We start from the raw sequence: 21,893 nt of genomic DNA, 5'->3' as shown, positions 1-21,893 counted from the left end.
CCTAACGGAGACCTATCGATTAAGGTCATTTTTGACCCAAAATTCTATGGATGGGGTCGGGGTGCTAAAGTTGCATTTTTTTATACCTAAAATTTAAAAAATTATTCAAAAAAAAAACTAAAGGGGACCTAACGAAAAAATTGTGGGACCTTAAAGGACCTAACGGGGACCTAACGATCAAGGTCATTTTCGACCCAAAATTCCATAGATGGGGTGCTAAGTTTGCACTGGTGTATTTTATTCAATTATATTATTAGTTAACGGTTCAAGTTACTTATAAATACTTGTAATGTAATGAAATTTTTTACAATGCTGTCTACATCTTTATCTTTAGATTTTCGATCATAGATAAACCTAGTAAAAAGATTAAAAAATTCTCAAATGACAACTTGCATCCTAGTTACTATTATTAGTCTGTGACTCGCGTGTTTTCAGTTTTCAGTATTCTGAGTTCTATGGTCAATGGTCATCATAGAATACAATTACTCCGGAGTATAATATAAGCTCCGGATGGTCATTGTCAAGTGTCAATTTGCCGCATTTGCCGTGATGCCCAGTGATGCCGTCACAACAAATAGAAATGCGGATGGTGAAGAGTTAAAATAAAATTGGTTACTAGAATCCCACTAAAATCAAGATAAATTGCAATTTTTAACATTTTATGTGTCTTGAAACAGTCTTCGAATTAATTATATACAATGACAACTATAAGGCCGTTCACGTGTGAAGATATGTTAAAATTTAATAATGTGTAAGAGTTTATTATAAATTGTTTGCGGTGCAGCAATATACCCTTGTCCTTAATTCCAACATTTAACCATTGTCTTTAGTTTTCACCAAGATCCCAATATTTTAGGCCTGTCTTATTATTGAGGATATTATGCAAAAACAAATTCTCCTATTTAAACTTGTTGCTATCAAAACATTAAAGAAATCAAATATAGATTTGTGTTATTTTTCAGGAACTTGGATCCATTAACTGAAACTTATGGATTATCATTTTATACTCAATACTTAGCTCACTGGCCAGAATATTTCCAAGTTGCTGAATCACCAAGTGGCGAGATTATGGGATACAGTAAGTAAAATATTTTATAAAACAAACTCCTTGCATATGGAACAGGAATAAAATCATTTAAGCGTGAATTTTGTTTAAGTATATGGAATTGAAAATGTTGTTGTTGTTGTTGAAAATGTTGATAAATAGCTTTAATCTTTAGTAATGGGAAAAGCTGAAGGACTTGGGGAAAACTGGCACGGCCATGTTACTGCACTCACAGTGAGTCCTGACTATAGACGGCTAGGCATTGCTGCCACTTTGATGAACATACTCGAGGATGTCTCAGAAAAGTAAGATATATCAAGTTTTAGCAAAGTATATAATAACAAAACATTGTTATCATTATGACGTGATAAAATTAGTATTTGTATTATTTGTTTGATAGATTTCTCTCATTAGATTTCATCACTCTACACTATCTATCCAGAGTTTGCTAAATTATTAAAACATAATTAATAACATATTTTTATTTACAGAAAAAAGGCATATTTTGTTGACTTATTTGTAAGGGTGAGCAATAAAGTTGCCATAAATATGTATAAAAATTTGGGTTATATTGTATATAGAACAGTACTAGAATATTATTCTGGAGACCCCGATGAAGATGCTTATGGTAATTATAATTTTTTGTTTGATTTTAGAATTAGTTTAAATAATTTTGAACATTTATTTTGTAATAATCTTTTTTTTTACATTTTAGATATGAGGAAAGCATGCTCAAGAGATATCCATAAGAAATCGGTTGTACCATTATCTCATCCAGTGCGTCCAGAAGATGTTGACTAAATAAAATATTTACAAAGGACAATCTTTTCATTTTCATATTTAGCTATATTTTACCTTTGTAATCTTCAAAGAGTTACATTAATTATACCACTACCTGCCCAAGCCTATCGCGCGGCCTCAACAGATGTTGTTCTGCCTTATTGCCCCCTTTTTGTGTTTACTCCATAAGACCTTTCTTATGCATTAATGAAAACTGTATAAAAAATTATCAAATTGGTTGAGCCATTCACGAGTTTATAGCAAGGGAGATTTTAAATTATTTTTCTCACTCACCATCACCTTTATATGTATCACAATTTGCCTGAACATCCTTTAAAATATGTAGGTTATTGATTAATTATTATTAAAGGAATAATTATTATACTTTACCTATCCTGGAAATTTTGCAATAAGATTCATTAAATAACTTTCTGCATGTTACAATGAAAGACGAAAATTGTAATACAATTCATTTATTTATTATTTAGAATCAGAACTGTCAGAGTCAGAATCAGTATCACCCTTATTGTTTTCATCTTTATCTTCTGTATTTTTATTTTCTTCTGTTTCTTGTTCTTTTTCTTGATCTGGATTATCATCTGTTTCTGGAACATCTGTAACTTCTTTTTGTTTACGCCACATTTTAGCTGCAGCCAATAATTTAAGATTAGGTCTAACCATTTCATCTTCAGGGAATATGTAATCAAAGACTTCTTCCCATCCTTCTTCAACTCCACTTTCACTAACAATTTTCTGTCTCTTTTTAACTCTCCTTGGCATTTTCACCATAACCTTTTCGAGTTTGATTTCATCACCAATTTCTGTTTCAAAGTCTTTCCAAGCTTCGAGAAGAAGAACTCGCGATTCCTTTTCTCCCGCACTTCTGAGGCTATCATTTGCACGTTCGTAAACACGTCGCGCTAATTCAATATTTAAGTTATCTGGATTTTCAGCATTGAGCTCAAATTTTGCATAAGACAACCAAACTTTCACATGTACAGTTCTCTCTAATAATCTTTCATAAAGCTGTCTCGCCCTTTCAGTTTCACCCTGTGATACTTCAAAGTCTATGTAACTTTTCCATAGTAACTCTGGCATATCTAATCTTGGTTGACCAACAGCTATCTCATAAATAGCTCTTGCTCTATCTATATCTCCCAACAGAGTTTCAAGTTCTGCAAATTTTATCCATGTAATGCAATTCTCTGGTCCATATTCCAAAAATTTCTGATACAGTATCCTACACCTATCAAATTCTCTTAGTTGTATTTCTAAATCAATATAACCTCTGTATAGTTTATCTCTTGGGCAGATACCCAGAGCCATACCCAAAGTTTTTCTGGCTTGTTTTAAATTCTTACATCTAACTTCTAATTGAGCATACATGAGCCAAATCTTAGAAAAAGTAAATATTTTGTGAGGGATAAGCTCTAAACAAGTTTTATACACCTGTCTGGCGCGTTCTACATCCTCCGCTTCTAATTCTTCGTAAAGTGCGTAGTTAATCCACAAATAAATATAACGCCGCCAAAATTGTTTATCTTTCGTTGGTGGTACATTTGCTATGGCTCTTTCATAGGTATCCCTAATGACATCCACATTACCTTCATTTTCAACAAGTCTTATATAATCAAACCATGCATCATAATTTGTTGGATTTTCTATTACTTCTTGTTCATACATATATTTCCTCTTGTTAACAATAACATCCTCAATACCAGATCTATCTCCATACTTTTTCTCATGGATGGTGTAAGCTTTATAAAGTTCTTTATTTCTGTCTTTAGGAATGTGATCTAGAGCATATTTATATATGACTCTAGCTCTATCATGTTCCTTTTGATTCTCTTCAAATTTTGCAAAAGCAATAAATAATCTTTCATCTAATTCCTCGTCACCAAAGAACTCAACTGCCCTTTCATAGACCTTTCTAGAACTATTAATAAATCCATGATTTTCTTCAAATTTTGCATACTTGATCCAGTTTTTGACATCTGGGTGAACCATAACAAATCTCTCATATATTTGGCGAGCTCTGTCCAGTTCTTTATAGCGTAGTTCAAAATTGATGTATGTCTGCCATGCTTGTTCATCCGGTTGCCATTCCATCCATCGTTCAAATACCTTAAAAAATCATAAACTAAATTTAAACAACAATGTATACCACTTTGATAAAGAAAAAAGTATTTTTTTATAGATAAAGACCTAAGAATGAAAATTTAAATTCAAACTATTTTTCTAACTCACTTGTCTTGCTCCAGCTACATTTTCTAACATTTCCTCCATGTAAGTGTATTTATACCAAAACTGAGATACCCTGGGTAGAATGGTGACTGCTCTGTCCCACAAGTTCCTTGCATGGTTGACTTGTCGGTTTCTCATCTCCATTTCAGAATATTTCAACCTGAATGTTCAAGAAGTTTTATTATTCACAAATAAATTTATTTAATATTATACAGTTATTTTTTTAACTGAATAGGGCTTTATTTCTATTAATTAAATTAATTAAATTGAAGGGGCTAAAGCTTCAATAGAATACTCATAAAACAGTAAACTCCTTTTTATCCCTACTAATTATTAATATTTTAAATGCGCAAGTAACTCTGTCCGTCGGTCTGTTACGCTTTCCTGCTTAAACCTCTCAACCGATTTTGATGAAATTTGGCACAGACAATCTTTAGACCCTGAGAAAGAAAATAGGCTACCTTTTATTGCGAAGTATGTACCACTGGCCGGGACGGACCGCTTGTGTGAAATAATTGAAACAAGGATTGTTTCAGATGTTGAAAATTCCACATAAATAAATTCCTAAAGTACATGAAATAGTTTAGATATTGCAAAAAAGTCAGAATATCTTTTTCATTGGGATACGCTATAAATTATTACCATTATAAACATAAAAAAATTCTTTATATTTTCATACCAGAGTGTAACATTTCTATGATCAACATCCAGAGCCCGTTCATATATTGAGCGTGCCCTTTGCACTTGCTTCTGCGATTCTTCCCATTGTGCATATTTTAGCCAATTTCCAATTACCTAAAATAAACACACTTTACATTGCATAGACAAAATTGATGAATGAATTCCAGCGCTATCATGGATGGTAAAAAGATAAATTAATATTCTCAAATTCAAATAATGTTTACCATTCTGTTTTTCCTTATATTGTCTTCAAAAGCTTTCCTTTTTCGATGTTGATAATCTCGAAGTTCCTCTGGATCAGAGATCTTTTGTTTTGGTGGTGGAGGCAATATCTCCAAGTCTCTTTCTTTAGCCTCTCTAAGTAACTGTTCTGCAGTAATTTGTATCTCTGCTGGTGCTTTATTTTTAACCTGTAATACATAGGTATTAAATAAGAAGGTGTTCAAAGGGATGTAATTATTTTCAACAAATAGACAATAATTCAAGTTTATGATATTACCTTCGCCACTTTGGGCATTTTAGCGGCTTTGCCTTCCATTTTGAAGTTAGAAAATAACTATGAATATGAAAAGATAAGCTTCAGAAACTATTTATTTAAATAATTGTGTACTTTTGATGCAAAACGCGAATGAAACGGACCACAACCTGAGTTGTGTCATAAAATGTTTGGTTTCATGTGAAAATCACTGAGCAAGTACATATATAAAAAAGTACTCTGTGAGTCTGTGGCTATTATACATTATACTCTTTGGTCTGTGGCAAGTACCCTGTAGGTACCTAACAAGAAGCTTATATCTAATACACTGGAGATTTCGGTATGAACATTGACGTGTAACAAGAAAATATTGCCCAGTTCATGTTTTTTATCACTTTCACACCTAACTTGGTATTGCCACTGTTAATACGAAGTTTTCCCAAGGCTACTATGTATGCTGTAATATTCTGTGCAAAAGGTTAGTTTTTGTACATGAGTTTGTTGATAAATTGCCAACAACGTCATTCAGAAGCATTGTTGGATGAGACAATTATTATTTATGCTAAATAAACTAAGTATCTGAACCAATTATTAAAAAGCGATACTCCCTGATTATGGGTAGTCACCATAATAAAATTGTAGCAACTCTCACTTTGTCAATATGGCATGTGTGTCAAAAAAATTGCGTCGCTTCGAATATTTAAGTTAATATTGTTGCTTATTTAATGAATATTTTCCGAATATAAAGAATACATTGTATTGTGCAAAATTGCAGAAGTGTTTGGACACCAAATACTGGCATAGAATTTCACAGGCAAGTGTATATTTACGTTATTTACAATATTCCTCAATACTCCTGCATTTACCTGTTTAGAATCATTTCAATGGCAAAAATTGTCTAATTTAGCATCATTTTAGTAAGCAGTCATGTTAAATTTGTTATTTCCCTAATACTTTATCATTTTTCAACAAGTTTTCAATAAACAGATTTAACAAGTAAGGTAACCATGATGACGAGTTTTTATGGATAGCGAAGAGAATATATTGTAATAACAATATTATGATGAAAATTTAGAACACCATTTTAAAGATTGTTACTAGTAATGAAACAACACATGACATCGGTATTGCACTCACATGTAGTTATAAGATTGTTCGTTTTTACATTGAAATTTATACTTTTATAACTTACCTCATATTTTTTTGTTTTACGTATTTCAGCTTTCCAAAAAGTAAAATAAAAAGAAATATATGTGCCCATCAAGGTTACTGAGGATTACGACCCAGAAAAAAATACCTTTTTAAAAATAAACTTTGTAAAGTTAGCTGAAATTTGTGCAAGGCTGCTATAAACAGTTTTTCTTTGATGATTCTGGCTTGAAATTGACCCGTCGAAGCAACGCGTTTAAAAAGAAGATCTGAGTAGATGACAATTTGGTAAACAGCATCTGATGCAAAACACAACTTTCCTCTATTTACAAAGGATGTTAATGCTATATATCGGTTCAAATCCAAGCTTTGTAGCCAAAAATTATTTATAACTATCATTCTATACCAATTAAAATTGTATGTACCTACCAATAAAGTATGACCATAATATTATAATATAAATACTGTTAAAAATATATGTCGTTATTATTTATAGACCATGATTTTTAGTTTTTTCTATTTTGAAAAATCCTGAATTTACAAACCAGCGTGGTCACTCGACAGAAAGAGACAAATAACATGACTGACGTCATTGAATGTCATAGTTTCTTGTTTCAAGTTAATGGTCATAGTGCAATCTCCAGTGTATTATAGGATATAAGCTTCTTGGTACCTAATGTGAAAATGACGCAAAACGTCAAAATGCACTATGCAGATTATTTGAAATACTTCACAGATTATTTATTTATTTATTATTTATTTAACACTTTATTGTGCAAGAGACAAAATATACATAAAGGTTACAAAAAAAAAAATAAGATTAAAAAGCACAAAGGGCGGCCTTATCACTACGCAGTGATCTCTGCCAGGCAACCACGGGGAGAAAGGCAAAGAAGCGAAATAAAACAAAATAAAACATATTTTTAGAATAGGGTAGAAATAATAAAAGAATACAATAAAATATATACACATGTTATACAGTACATGATAAAAATACGTAAAAATGAACAAAAAAAAAAAAAAAAAAAAAATTAAAATAATTAAATTAAATAAATATAATATGAAATACAAATATATCATAAGATACACATACATACACATATGCATACTACATATATAGTAGTAACTATATATATATATATATATATAAATAAATATGTCTAAATAGAAGTATACGTACTACATAAACTAATCCGAATTATAGGCAGTTAAGAGGAAATGATTACGGACATGATGTTTAAAAGAGGATAAGGAAGGAGCAAGTCTGATTTTTAAAGGTAGGGAGTTCCATAACTTGACGGCAGAGACAGCAAAAGAACCCGCATAGAAATTGGTGCGATGAGAGGGAATACACAAAATAAGTTTATCAGCTGATCGAAGAGAGTAGTTTTCGCAGTGTTGAAAAATGAAGTTTATATAGATTATGTATTATGTTCATAAAATCCCACTCACACGAAGAGCTTTTATTTTATTATGATAGCTTATATATGACAGCTTATCTTAGATTATACACCTATAGATGTAACCATGGCGTGGCCGCACTTGAAACAGAAATAGAATTTTGTGGTGTTGCCTAATAAGTTGGCAATTCCCACATATTAGGTAAAAAATATTATGAATCTTACTTGATCGCGAACAGACTTTATAAATACCTGTAAGTACTTCGCAAACTAAAAATTCTGAATTTGCATATTTTAAATGCTAGCTTCAATAATGTAACTCTTATGTCGTAGTCGTACGAAATACTTTAATAAAACCTCCGTAAGGTAGGTAAGGAGAATTGTATCACAATATACAGATATATACAGTAAGGAAAATTCGTTTTTGTTCGTGGTGTCCTCTCTATAATAATACCTCAATGATGGACATCTATCGACCGACACGACATAAAACACACACGACACGTTCAATGATGAAATAAAACCAGTCTATAACATAAACATGTTTATTATTTATTACTATATACATAATGAAATAAGTACAGCTTGGCAGGCTTGAGTGAGGTTTTAATTGTACTTGTTTATTTTTATACAGTAATGAATCATCATCAAAATGAATGGAACAAATTTTTGAATATTTTGTTGGCAGCCAATTTTCTCGTCCAGTGGCATCCAGCCATTTCTCTTATCAATATTGGATGGAAACCTGAAAAAAGAAGATTTTATTCGCATGTTACGAAAGTTTATCTTTATTGAGTAATAAGTTAAATAAACTACAATAAAGCCCTTAAATAAATGTAACTAAAATTAAAATTTACGTACAGAAGAATTAATTTCCTCTCAATAAAAATATTATACTACTAGCTTTTACCCGCGACTTCATACGCGTGTTAATCCAGGTAATAAACTACTCATGTGCAAAATATCATTGAAATCCATCCAGACGTTATTGTGTGATTGAGTAACAAACAAACATCCAAACCATCGAATTTATAATATAAGTAGGATGAGTACCTACCATGATAAGCAAACCCAACAATCATAATCTTTAATTATAATCATAATCTTTATTTTCTCTTCACAAAACAAGACCTCGAATCGTATGTATGTACTAACAATAAAGAAATATGATTTATTTGGGTAAATTAAAGTAGCCATTATGGCAACCCTGAACTGTTCATCGTTAATCGTTATTTTATTTTAAGATAGTGAAAACACGTATCACAAGTCAATATTCTTGGCATCACAGCACTGAATTCATCACAAAACATCATAATCGATGATCATCTGGCGTTGTAATAACGAAAGAAATGATAATTTCGCCTACTTACGTGTGAAATGTTATTCCTTCAATTTTTCGCTCACTCCGGCTTTTACAACCCAAAACACTGCAACCCACCATCGCACGTACACTAAATATTCTGTATTATCCAATTTTTATATGCAATAAACACTGTAAATTCACACAATCACAGAAAAATCCAAAAGACGCCAAGTTTGTTTGTCACAACTCAGATCTTGCCAAACAATAAAACCGGCCATGTCGACAAAGACAAAAACTATATATTCTGTCCTGTTTCTTTGCATGGGTTTGACAATTAACGATCTCGCTCTTTCAAGGAAAGTCATTTTAGTGGTTACATCTATAGGTGTATAATCTAAGCAGCTTATATATGAATCCATAGGCTCCTGAATTAGTTAAATACTGTGTCTCACTCTATGATAGACTCTGCATTAGTTATAACAAAGAAGATACACTTTTTTGTTCTAGTGCGTGTTACAAAATCGTCTAGGTAATGAAATGAAATTATTGCAGTTGTTGTACATATATATTTATACATTCTCTAATATTCTTGACAACATTTATTTAAGATAAAAAATGCGCCAGACTTATATAAGTTTGCAATATGAATCTGTGTATTGTATCCAATTTCGCAAATCGTGTCTTGAGTGGGTTGCTTTATTTTGTAATGCCATGTCAATTTTGATGTGACTTTTGACTGTGACGCGAATGGTGACACCTAACCTCTCAGACTCAGGTGCATAAATGTCAAAAATCGTAAACAACCTCTAGTTTGAGGTTATGAATAAAAAAAATAAATGGATTTTCTATAAAAAGGAATAAAATACTTCATGTTTTTTTTTCCATTGAATTAAGTTATATAGTCAATATTTTATTCCGCAAGAGAAACTAATTTGTAGCGAATTATTCTAATTATTTACTTTCTGACGAATATAACCAAAAACATTTCATGTAAATTAAATATAAATAGTTGTATTCACAATATGCTGCTGTCTCGACGAATATTAGCATTTAATAAGTGTAAGTTAATAATAAATTTCTTTATTTTGAATATATTTAAAGGAAATCTAAAATATTGAATATCCCTTTCAGGTCTCACAAAATGTTTTATTCGATTAAATTCTTCGGAGCAAATAGACTATCTGAAATCGATACTTGCTAATGGTGTTAGGGATTGGCCTTTAGTGCAAGAAAACGTTTTGAAAAAGTATGGAAATTATAATAATAAGAATATAGATTCAATGATGCTAAAATTAATGGTAAGAAATAAAGAATTCGATGCTGCCATGGAGTTTGCTGATTTTTTAAAAACGAATAATAGAGATAATTCTCTGGGTGCTACCAATGGCTTGCTCAATCTTTATTTTCATTATGGAATGGAGCATGAACTATCAAATGTGCAGAAGCAGTTTATTTTAGATTCCTATGTTAATTTATATGAAAAGTACAAAATATTAGATTATTCAACTGCAGAGAACCTGCTCCATGCTCTGTGTGTCATCAATGAGTGGAAGAAATGTATAAAAGTTTTAGAAGACATTAAAATAAGTGGAACTCCATCTCATTCAGCATATAGTACTCTAATAGGTACATTATTTAAAATAAATAAAAAATCAGAAGCCATGAAAATGATAACTAAAAGTATGAATGATAGAAGGCCTCTCCTTGACTATGCATATGAAGAATGGCTAAAATATATAAACAGAAAGTATAAGGACAACAAAACAATAATAAAATATTTAAATGAAATATCCACTCATATATCAAATAGTTGTATTCCAATAACAAAGCTAACAGCAAATAGAATTAAGGAAGCCTATTCACAAGTAGAATGGGATGCAAATTTAACTTCAATGCACAGAAAGACGTAAGTTTAATCTTCAGGTTACTTGAATACTATATAACACTGTATGGTGATATATAAACAAATAAATTATGTTTTGATTTTTAAACCAACATAATTTATTTTTTTATTTAATAAAGTACATTTAAATATTTAATATAAAAAATTAATAAAATTGAACTAATAAAGTAAACTGAAAAAATATTGTTATTTTTTGTTACAGTGGTGAATGTACAACATGTCATCAAAAATTGGATTGTTTGAAACTGACTGATGAGGAATTTTTACAACTACAGAATAATGTGAAAGACAAGCTAATTGTTGGCTCCGATTTATTCTTAAAATCTTCTCCGGGCGAACTGCAAAGGTTTTCAAAGTTTGTTGAAAAGACAGCACCATATGATATTGTGTTGGACGCACTGAATATTTCGTTTTTGGCAAATAAGAATATGAAGGATAGACTGTATGTGTTGGGTCATGTTGTTCATCACTTTGCTAAACAGGATATGAAAGTATTGCTTCTTGGAAGAAAGCACATGTTGAAGTGGAATAGATCTGGCTTAGAGTATCTAATGGCAAAATCTTTAACATTCTTCACTGATGATATGTAAGTATATAACGTAACGGCACCGGTTTCCGACTAGCCTCCTCTATCCGACCATTTTGATTTTTATTTGATAAAACGTTTAAAATACGCGCGACACTCGTGAAACTGAAGGCTTTCGATTCAATCACTTATCGTACGTCATCTGTCCAAAATTGGGTTTCAAATTTTAACCGACATTTCGTCAATCCAAGAAAAGCTAGGCGAGGGTGTAGTTTGTATTGAATTGAATGCGAAAAAAACATAAAACGGTGAAAATAAACATTTGGATTTTTACGCTAAATACTCTGGTAAGTTTGTGGTTAATTTACTTTGAACGTTTTATTGGTGTTTTAAATTATTAATTTTAAAATATACATGCAAAGATAGCGTGTTTTTATAGGTTTTTTTGGACAAATAATTATGGACGGAATGAGGAGCTTTTCAAAATAACAACATTCCGAAATCCGACCGAATCGGTCGGTAAACGGAATTTCGCACTTTGTAAAAGAAGGTAATTATCTATTATGCATGTTGTTTTGTGGAGGTTTCGTATTAAGTTATTTATTCTAAACGCTATGCTTATATACTACACCTGTATGCGACCAATGCTAACTTTAATGGATTATTTGTAATATACGTTTTAACTGACACTCTTTTTTGATTTTTTCGTTATTCATTTACAAAGACCGGTCTGGTTTAAAACCCCTATATTTTACGTTTATGACACATAATTGCATAACTACGAAATTGTGAGATCTTTATAAGTGTACATATGAAATAGAAATGAACTAAAAATGAATATCAATTTCGGTTTAGAGGCTTTATTACGCAAATTTAGGTTTGGTCGGAATCTAGGTGCGATATATTTCCCTGTTTCCGTCCAACTGGGTTGCTTTTGCTTGCGCTGTGTATGAGTGAAATTGCATGCGTTTATTTCAGGTCATCATCATGAGTGATAAAAAAGAGGCTGAAGTATTCTCATTAGCTGAAATAATACTTTTGGTGAAATGGATTTTAGAATTGGGCAAAGTACCTAGTCAATGGGAAATTCTAATTTAGTGTGGATGACCAGTGAGGCATATTATGAGTTTGAGTTTGAGTAAATGTAATTTTAAACTACTACAGTCTAACATAGAGTTAGTTTTTGTTATTATAATAAATGCTCAAATATTATTTAAAACTAGCGGTCCGCCCCGGCTTCGCCCGTGGTACATATTTAGAATATCTCTCCATAAGAACCATCCTCGTACTTCAAGTAATATAATAAAAAAAGAATTATCGAAATCGGTCCACGCGTGATGCAGTGAAAAGACGAAACGGGTTTTTACGAATTTCCATTGTATTTCTATTATCATAAAGTTGATTTTAGTAGAAAATATTTGACTGGTCGGAATCTAGCTACTCAGTGGTCGGAAACACGTGTATTTGTACTCAGTCGGTCGGAAAATGGTGCTTTCAGTTAATTTCCAGTCGTGACAGTTAAAATCCAAATTTAGGTAATAAAAAGCCATTATGAAATACAATTATGTGCATATTTTAAAATATAAGTTCGTAATCTTTCATAATATCATTTTTTCTTATGACCTCTAGAGTATTTAATTTATCTTTTAAAGGATTCATTTAGCCATATCAATCAGTGGTCGGTATTCGGTGCCATTACGTTATTTAATTTTTAGTTTAACATGTGTGCTTTATAAATGAGAATTTTTTTGCGATCACGAATACGCGTATCTAAAAGACGAATTGCGAGTGCACTGTTTACACATGCGTGTTCGTTATTCGCATCGCCACGCTATTCCTACGAATGTGTAAATGCACCCTAAAACACCATAACACAACATAACATAAAACACTATTTTGTTATGGTGTTTTGATTGTGGTGGTGGTACCAATTCACCTGATATTTTCTATATATCCATCTAAATATAGAATACCTAGAGAATTCTTTGTCTTATGCATGTACCTATGCAGAAATTAATGAAATAATAACATGCAGGTAGGAAGTAGAATTTGTATGATATAAATATTATAAGAAAATACTAGTTGAATATGGTAATGTTTGTTATTGGCAGTGGCAACAACTGCACTATTTAAATGAAACAGCAATTATGCAAGCATTATTAAAGTAATTATTGACTTATGATACCATTTTTAACAAGAGTAACCTTTGTTTTACATTTTAGTATGGCTATTTTATTCTTGAAGAATGTTATGAAATTAATAGTTATAGGTATGAGTGAAATGTGAATAGTTTCATTTCCAACGTTTTTTGTCAAATTCTCTATAAAGCTAATAAATAAATTAAAGGAGATAGTTTGTAGAAAAAAATGCAACAATATATTTTCGTCTTGTATTATTTTAAACAAATGGTAATCTGTTCACTTGATTAACAATAAATAGTAAAAAAGATGGCCTAAAGCTTATTCAGGATCTTTCTTTCGGGATGTGAATATACCTATTCTATGTAGAACATTCCATTGTTACTTAAATAAAACTTACAATGCTTCCATAATCTTAAACATTTATTGTGTGATGCTCATTAGGTAGATAATAATATGTAAACCAACTAATCGACTTCAATAAAGGACGATGTACAACTCTATTCTTTCATAACCTTGTTTTAGATCCCAAGACGATCCATACTTCATAACTGCGGCCATTCTCAGCGGCTCTCACACGGATATTGTGTCCCGCGATTTGCTAAGAGGTCACCGTTTTGTGCTGCAAGACGAGAATTTAAGAAGGATCTTCCAAAGATGGCAGTGGCAGCATCAATGGAAAGTTTTCATGGGCAGAAAAGGCCCTAATATACAGGTTAGTAGCTTATGTGTAGACTTAAACATTTATTTATTCAATTAGACTTCTTATATAAGAACTTTTGAATCGGCATAACATTTTTTAACATTTACCACCTATTCGGAAAGCAGTATCTATGGAGAACGTTGTACCTAATTAAATCTATAAAGACTGATAACGCTGATTATACAAAAAAGAGCGTGTGTCGAGCATACGACGTGTCAGAAGTCAAACTTCTTTGGCTAGATTCAATGATACCAAAATCGTCGACTTACTCCATGACGTGACGGTATTGTGATGACGCGAAATTTTACTCTCAACGCACCTAAAGAAGTTTCACTTCAAAAAAAAAAAAACAACTACGTTATAGTCAAGTGCAAGAGCACAATCTTACACATATTTATAAGTTATAACATTTTATCAGAATTACCACGATATTACTTGAAGCTACAGAAATATGTTGTCCTTAACATTTAATTACGGTGTTGAATAGATATAATTGCTTCGTTTCAAAGTAACTTATAATTAAATTAATCACTAATTAGAGTTTTCTAGTAAAACCAGAGATTAATTAACTTTCATTTCCATCTGAAGTTTATTATGTTTAAATAGAAATATACCTTCATTTCTAAATGATTTAATTCAATGTTCGAAAATCTCAGAATGACTACTTATTTATTCACAGTATTTATTGTGATGCCAGTATATTCGACAAAAAAAATGAGTTTTCTTAATATCCCGCTCAAAAATAATAATTTAAGTACTAATTTTTTATAATATTTGATTATTTCTAGTCTCCCCTACCGTTCACACCGTGTGCACAGTACAACAACGGGGTGTGGCACATACCGTACGAGTCTGAAAACGCATCCAATGACGGCAGAATTAACGACGGTATTCCCGATTGTTCTACGTGGTTGTGTTTGCGGCAGAAAAATAGTCAATAATAAATTTATATAAATATATTATAACAAAAATTGTTATTTTTTGTCCCCTTAATTTCCTTTTTAATGAAAATACAATTTAGAATTTTTGTATCAAAAAGTAATTACAAACAAAAAGGATTTGGAACGTAGCCAACCTCGTTCATGACTCAAAAAAAAACATGATTGATTTACTAATTGTCATTTTTTGTCCCCCTCAGGGCAATTATAGAAAAATTAACAGTGTAATTATTCGCAATATTATTAATTAATTCAAAATGCCGAAAGGAAGGAGGTCAGTGGATGATGCGTCCAGGAAGTCATCGAAATCAAACCTTTCTACTGCTTCTGAACAAAATGTTAAGGTTATGCAAAATGTACAAGACCCGGCAGCAAGTGAGTCATATTATGACGAATCTAAAGCTTATTCATAATAAATATAATTAAATAGTACTTATTTAAAATGACCGTCTTATACCAGTAAAAGCTCGTTACCGAGTTTAGATGGAAAATTTGGAATTGTCATAAGTATGTTGCTCTATGATGATATGATAATTATTGTGATTTGTAGAGCGTAAAAATATTAACATTTTTCCGTTAAATTATTTTCCGTAGCAGAATTTCGCTTTTTAGGAGTTTAAACTGTTTGCGCAGCTAAGCTCGGCTGCACATGTAAGGTTTTTTCCGTTGGGAAAAATTATGTGCGCTTTGTGAAATATTTTGTTATCTAATTTATGTTAGCAAAGCATTCAGATTTCCGGATCCTAATCGGGTTTTCTGATTATGAAGCCGTGTGTGTGGCCGGGCCAAATCGGTTTGTAAGCTACCTTGCTTTCAACGTAAACAACCCATTTGTCCAGATTTTTATAAATATAAAGTTTAATGGGTTTTATAATCATTTCTCATTAAATGAAAAACTGTTTTTTATACAATAAAATATAATCAAGCTCTTTTCAAAGTGGCCAAACAAAAGAAACAACGTCGTCGCGTAATGGAACGTGTAGAAATGTTATCTCGACCAACGGCGCGGCGCTTGCGATGTCTATGGGACGAAAAGTGCGCCATATTGCCACCAGACCGTAGGGATAAGATCAAAAGTGCACTGGAAGAGGATTATTTCCTTAGCCCTGAGTGAGACTTGTTTGTTTTTGGATTTGTATTGATAAATGAGGGACATGTCTATGTTGCAGCCAACTGGTTATGGTTATCAACCGTTTCATAGGCTTAGGCATGATTAAACGGCGCTGTAAAATTTACCTTCTTTTTTTAAACGATACGCCGTTTTTATATGATGATGCGGCTGGATATCAATAATTTAATTAAGAGTTTAAGCTATTAACGGCTTACCTATTTAACCAGTTGGCTGCGATATCTACATCTTCACTCTCAGTTATTACTTGTTAAAAAATAACGTTCATGGTTGTTAGAATTTGAATTAAATTGAGGCAAACCTCCATAGCTTTAAGCAAGCATTAGATAACACTAATCGAAGTACAAAAGTACTTTTCGCGCGATTTGTAACACAGGCTAATATCCCTTTCTCTTCCTCATATCCTATAGGTAATCTCACCCGGATTCTATTTCAGATTAGAAGTACATTAGTGGCTTTATGTAAGCTTGATCGACACAATATTTACAGAACATTTGTACTTTTATTGACATCAGTGATTTATGACAAAAGAGAATTTGTAAGATTTATTGAATTAGAACAGTCTTCGTCTGGGGTTGGATTCGGATAGTTACCGGGTACCTTATATGTTATCCAGGCTATAAAGAATGTGTCCCAAATTTCATTCTCATCCTTCTATCTACCCTCTTTGAGTGGAGATTTTTTCGATCATGTCCAATAAAGCAGTTCCTTGCTTATTGTTACAAAAATAAATTTATATCCAGACAAACGGAACAATACTTTCAAGCCGTGAGCGCATCATCGAAACACTGGTCGGGCCCGGGCGGAATGGTGAGTCGCAAGGAGCAAGCGGAAAAAGCGCGCGAATTGCGTCAGCGGCAGAAGTGGCTCATTAACTTTAGCGCACAGGTTATTTATTTCATAACGCACTCGGTAATATTCAGGTAAGACTCGTACAAACTGTCTCACAAATTGTGAGCTGTGAGGATGTGCGTTCGTAAGACCGCGGAAAGTGTTACGTTGTTATTATGGCCGATAGCGTAATGTTTTTACTACTTAATTACTAGAACGACTTGTTCTGGCTGATCTGTATGATTTATGATTATGTATAAGTGATGTGTTTATTGTTGGAAATGATGTATCTACATGTAGAAACGATAGTTGTTTTCTATACAAATATTATAAAGAGGAAAGGTTTGATTTTTTGTTTGTTTGTTTGTATGAATTGAATAGGCTCCGAAACTACTTGGCAGATTTGAAAAATTCTTTCACCATTCGAAAGCTACATTATCCACGAGTAACATAGGCTAGGTTTTATCCCTGAAATCCCACGGGAACGGGAACTATGCGGGTTTTTCTTTGAAAACGCGGGCGAAGCCGCGGGCGGACAGCTAGTATTTTATAAATGGGCTTATATAATTTAAAAAAACAGCTATAATAATTAGACATACAATGGATTATTTTATTAATATTTTTTTTATTTATTTCATACCAAGTGTAATTCAATAATAGGGTGATAATTTATTTTCAAAGAAGTTTAGAGCTTCTATTATACACAAAGGCCCTACTTTAAATTATTTCTTACCGTCACGTGTCAGCCTACAAATTATTCGCATCCATTAACATTATTATCAACGTTATAGCCGTATTGATACTTTTTTAATGCGCGAGTGCATATTTATGTTAATGTTATCAGGTGGCCTACCGCCTTTGTGACTACATCGCGAAAGGGCAGAAGGAGATCTTGGTTTCCAACCGACTGAGGAGCATAGCTGATGTTGTGTTGGAGCGAGTTGCTGAAATACTTGGTTAGAGATAGATTGAATATTCATTCTATGATGACTGTACGAGTAAAATATCGTAGATAAGCAGTGCATCAATATTGCATGCAAAATTTTCATCCCCAGCTATTTCAACTCTTGTTTCGGACTTTTTGATACTGACCGAACTTAATGTTACAACCTGTAGTATCAAATAAAACATTAGCGCAGATTTAGTTACTACTTAAATATTAGGCTGGGCGACAGGAGTAGCCTATGATGGTATTAATATTAAAAAAGATGATGAGCAATATTTTGATAAGGTAGGTTAAATTTCCGCTAGCCAAAATCTGACGCCTTGTGGATGATGTAAGAGCTTCGTAGAATTCTAAATTGTAGGTAATAAAAGGACTACATAAGTTCCAAAATAATTTAATCCGGTGATTTACACAAGCGAAAGTGTTTAAAATCTGACACGCTTGGGTATTTCAAATTGGCAATTTTCAAAAATTCGATACGGGCTTGCATCATTTCTTGAATATTTTTTCTTTCATATTTTGGATCCATTTAATGTCTATCAGAAAATGTATTGCAATTAATTTTTTTCAAACTTTCCGAATACCAAATCAACAAAGAATAATTAAATTTATTTATTTAAATTAAATTAAATTAAATTTGTAAAATTAACATAAAGATTTTCTATGGCATGGAAATTAATCAATAATGTAGTCATTTTATTTATAGGTTTAAAATACACCTAAGTATAGGTATTTAGAGCAGTGGTGGCTCAGTGGTGAGACCTCGGACTTCGAATCGATAAGTCCGTAGTTCGAGACCAGGCGAGCGCGCAGGAAATAAATTGATTTTTCAATTTATCTGCGCATGTTGTAACATCACCACTGCTCGAACGGTGAAGGAAAACATCGTGAGGAAACCGACATGTCGAAGAATTAAAAAGTTCGACGACATGTGTCATCCGCCAACCCGCACTTGGCCAGCGCGGTGGATTATGGCCTGTACCCTCATAGGAGGCCCGTGTCCCAGCAGTGGGAACGTATATGGGCTGATGATGATGATGATAGGTATTTACACTTATAACTTCGTTTATAAACAGGCGAACCAAAACCCACTCGAACTGATCCTGGCCGCCTAGCACGATTCATGGTAGCGATATCGGATCGTATAGCAGTATGGATTGAAAATGCGGTGTATCGAGCTGATGCTATTGAGCCGAAGGAGTCGAGTATCGATGAGCATATGCGGCTTGATACGGAGAAACCGCTGATATGCTAAGGTTTGTTAAAGGTTAATTTTTACATGTTAGGAATATTTTCATCGACTTGATTATTCGCAGTAAGGCTCATTCGAACGGATCCTGGCCATCTAGCGCGGATCATTGTGGCAATATCTAATCGTATAGCAGTATGGATAGAGTTGAAATGCTAGGGTTTGTTGTTTATGGGTGATATGAAATAAACTTCCAATGGGCTTCCCTGTTAATTTTCTTTTAGGTTTGGGACAAATAGGTGTTTAACAGTATGGTCTTACGATATTGACGATACAAGGGGGTAAGACAGAACACATTGAATTTTAGACGGTAGAAAGGTTTTGGTATAAAAACGTAGACAAAGTTTTCTAACATATTTAATGATGATTCTTTGTGTCAGGTTTTTGCAGGACTAATAATATTATCTACTTAAATATTTAGATATCGTATAACCACACCTATCAGTATCTCCATGGCCATATATCATATAAATACTATGAAAATCTAGAAATAACTTATTCATGCAGGGAAATAGTGAATAACAAATTATGAATTGTATCGTCAACAAAGACAAGGCAGCTATGTTAATAAGTTATGAGGAACGCCCACATTTCAATCTAGTTCTACATGGACATATAGGGCTGTCTACAAAGAAATGTATTATTTATTTTTTTATGATTTCCTGGGCAAATTTTATAGGTAAAGAGAGAGAAACTATAAGTTTTTTTTCGTAGAAGGATCTATGAACTTTAGTGATATCATATTATGGCATGATTAGAACTAGAATTTTCAGTATTCAATTTAAAAACATCCATACTAATATTTTAAATGCGAAAGTAACTCTGTCTGTCTGTCTGTTACTCAATCACGCCTAAACTACTGAACCAATTTTCATGAAATTTGGTATGGAGATATTTTGATACCCGAGAAAGGACATAGGCTTCTTTTTATCCCGGGAAAATGACGCAATCCCGGAAATCCCACGGGAACGCAAGCTATGCGGGTTTTTCTTTGACTGCGCGGGTGAAGCCGCGGGCGGAAACCTAGTATTTCATAATCAGAACATCATGCCTTTATTACTTACAAAATAATAAAATTTTCAGAAAAGAGAGAAACATGAGATTGTGTTGACCACCTTATTATCCCGCTCATTGCATAGATTACAAAGAAAATCATGTCAATGTGAACACTAGTTTAATTAAACGCTTTTACTTTGAATTTATTAATAAGAATATGCATCTATAATTATGACCTCGCGCTTATCAGAGCTTTATTGAACTAGAGTTTCTGTTACATTGTAGTTCTAATAGTAACCTACAATATGACAGGAAATTAATGTTTGATAAAATTATTATTATTATATATACCTAGGTAGAGTTAAATTTCTGAATAGGCAGATAAGTACGTCTTGTTTCGACAGACAAGCAAAACTATATTTAGAGTGAGATTACATTTGTAATTAACAAATTTGGGTCTAGTTTATAAACAGATTATGTACTTACCAAAATTTACAGAAATCACAAAATCAACAGAGACAAAAAAATCAAAAGATTTTCATCAATCAATAGCTTATACGTTCAATTTAAAGTAGTAAAGTTTATTTAATCAGTTTAGTAAATTACTGCCTAGTAGTTATAGTAGGTATCATCAAAATCCGATGTAGCTTTCGCGTGAAACAGAAGCTGATAAACATCTATGTTTATCAATAGATCCATACATTCTTACAAACTTTCGCGTTTAAAATATCAATAGAACCCTGAACAGATATTATGTAAGTATGAAATAAATTAGAAATAAAAATAATATGGTATACCTTTATATTAATGAACATATGAATTTTTGGTATATTAAAAAAGAAAAACAGGCAGTTAGCCATTAGAGCATTAAAGTTGGTTTAATGCTATAACAAGGCTAATGATTTTATATGTACCTATTTGAAACAGTTTATTAATTAGATATAGAAAGATTTAAGAACTTTTAAGTTACTTATCACATGAAATTCGATTATAATAACCCCGTGCGATGATCTTCATGATGACCAGGAAAACTGTAAATAACATAAGTACTGAATTTTTGTGTGTGACGCACACAATAATTCAGTACTTACACCTTTAAGCCTTTCAATTATCACCTTTAAATTATTTACTTTATTTTTTCGTATAGTATTCTTTATTATTTAGAAAAAAATATTTTTGGTTTTAATTTTGAAATAATTTAAAGAGGAACAAAAAAAGTATTAAAAAACATTGACATTATTGATACAAATAGCCATGGGCCGAGATATAGCCCGTAATACACGTTAATTAGCCACAAACATTACAATTTATGGTTGCAAATATGACTAATATGCAACGAATATGTCTCTATGTATCTCGTGCCGTAATTAGACTACCGACCAACGAGAGCCACACCTGGCATCTGTGTCTAATAATTTATTATTGTTTTTACCATATTTGTAAGAGATCGAGCCGTT

General features: G+C 32.2%; 4 protein-coding genes and 1 long non-coding RNA gene across 5 annotated transcripts; 3 read left to right on the top strand and 2 right to left on the bottom strand.

Moving 5' to 3' along the window:
- The first annotated feature begins 502 nt into the window (after positions 1–502).
- On the top strand, positions 503–1,863 carry LOC123697274 (N-alpha-acetyltransferase 20). Its single transcript, XM_045643734.1, has 5 exons — positions 503–751; positions 963–1,078; positions 1,221–1,350; positions 1,537–1,673; positions 1,761–1,863. Exons 1-5 carry the CDS (start codon positions 699–701, stop codon positions 1,844–1,846), a joined length of 522 nt encoding a protein of 173 aa, XP_045499690.1. The 5' UTR covers positions 503–698; the 3' UTR covers positions 1,847–1,863.
- A 419-nt stretch (positions 1,864–2,282) lies between these two features.
- LOC123697272 (protein crooked neck) lies at positions 2,283–5,462 on the bottom strand. Its single transcript, XM_045643733.1, has 5 exons — positions 5,250–5,462; positions 4,975–5,160; positions 4,749–4,864; positions 4,073–4,229; positions 2,283–3,949 (listed from the first exon to the last, which is right to left on the bottom strand). The coding sequence occupies exons 1-5, from the start codon at positions 5,286–5,288 to the stop codon at positions 2,306–2,308; spliced, it is 2,142 nt and encodes a 713-aa protein (XP_045499689.1). The 5' UTR covers positions 5,289–5,462; the 3' UTR covers positions 2,283–2,305.
- Positions 5,463–8,305: 2,843 nt separating this feature from the next.
- Positions 8,306–9,470, bottom strand: LOC123697288. The gene is made up of 2 exons (XR_006752222.1): positions 9,145–9,470; positions 8,306–8,519 (listed from the first exon to the last, which is right to left on the bottom strand). It is a non-coding gene; the product is annotated as an uncharacterized LOC123697288 (long non-coding RNA).
- Positions 9,471–9,839: 369 nt separating this feature from the next.
- Positions 9,840–15,302, top strand: LOC123697358 (mitochondrial ribonuclease P catalytic subunit). Its single transcript, XM_045643844.1, has 5 exons — positions 9,840–10,136; positions 10,209–10,983; positions 11,183–11,566; positions 14,170–14,359; positions 15,136–15,302. Exons 1-5 carry the CDS (start codon positions 10,100–10,102, stop codon positions 15,286–15,288), a joined length of 1,539 nt encoding a protein of 512 aa, XP_045499800.1. The 5' UTR covers positions 9,840–10,099; the 3' UTR covers positions 15,289–15,302.
- A 189-nt stretch (positions 15,303–15,491) lies between these two features.
- LOC123697481 lies at positions 15,492–19,446 on the top strand. The gene is made up of 5 exons (XM_045644010.1): positions 15,492–15,660; positions 16,224–16,395; positions 17,158–17,302; positions 18,090–18,201; positions 19,268–19,446. The coding sequence occupies exons 1-5, from the start codon at positions 15,543–15,545 to the stop codon at positions 19,444–19,446; spliced, it is 726 nt and encodes a 241-aa protein (XP_045499966.1). The 5' UTR covers positions 15,492–15,542.
- The last annotated feature ends 2,447 nt before the right edge of the window (positions 19,447–21,893 follow it).

This window comes from Colias croceus, chromosome 14 (assembly GCF_905220415.1).
Source record: "Colias croceus chromosome 14, ilColCroc2.1".
In the NCBI taxonomy this organism is placed as follows: Eukaryota; Metazoa; Arthropoda; class Insecta; order Lepidoptera; family Pieridae; genus Colias; species Colias croceus.
This window is presented reverse-complemented; position numbering and strand designations above follow the sequence as displayed.

Coding starts and splice junctions, on each gene's coding strand:
- LOC123697481 (XM_045644010.1), top strand. CDS start 15,543: ATGCCGAAAGGAAGGAGGTCAGTGGATGATGCGTCCAGGAAGTCATCG. Junction 15,661..16,223: donor TGTACAAGACCCGGCAGCAA/GTGAGTCATATT, acceptor CTCTTTTCAAAG/TGGCCAAACAAAAGAAACAA. Junction 16,396..17,157: donor GATTATTTCCTTAGCCCTGA/GTGAGACTTGTT, acceptor ATTTATATCCAG/ACAAACGGAACAATACTTTC.
- LOC123697274 (XM_045643734.1), top strand. CDS start 699: ATGACAACTATAAGGCCGTTCACGTGTGAAGATATGTTAAAATTTAAT. Junction 752..962: donor ATGTTAAAATTTAATAATGT/GTAAGAGTTTAT, acceptor GTTATTTTTCAG/GAACTTGGATCCATTAACTG. Junction 1,351..1,536: donor CTCGAGGATGTCTCAGAAAA/GTAAGATATATC, acceptor TTTTATTTACAG/AAAAAAGGCATATTTTGTTG.
- LOC123697272 (XM_045643733.1), bottom strand. CDS start 5,288: ATGGAAGGCAAAGCCGCTAAAATGCCCAAAGTGGCGAAG. Junction 4,865..4,974: donor ATATAAGGAAAAACAGAATG/GTAAACATTATT, acceptor TGTTTATTTTAG/GTAATTGGAAATTGGCTAAA. Junction 4,230..4,748: donor CATAGAAATGTTACACTCTG/GTATGAAAATAT, acceptor TTGAACATTCAG/GTTGAAATATTCTGAAATGG.
- LOC123697358 (XM_045643844.1), top strand. CDS start 10,100: ATGCTGCTGTCTCGACGAATATTAGCATTTAATAAGT. Junction 10,137..10,208: donor AATATTAGCATTTAATAAGT/GTAAGTTAATAA, acceptor TATCCCTTTCAG/GTCTCACAAAATGTTTTATT. Junction 14,360..15,135: donor GAAAAGGCCCTAATATACAG/GTTAGTAGCTTA, acceptor GATTATTTCTAG/TCTCCCCTACCGTTCACACC.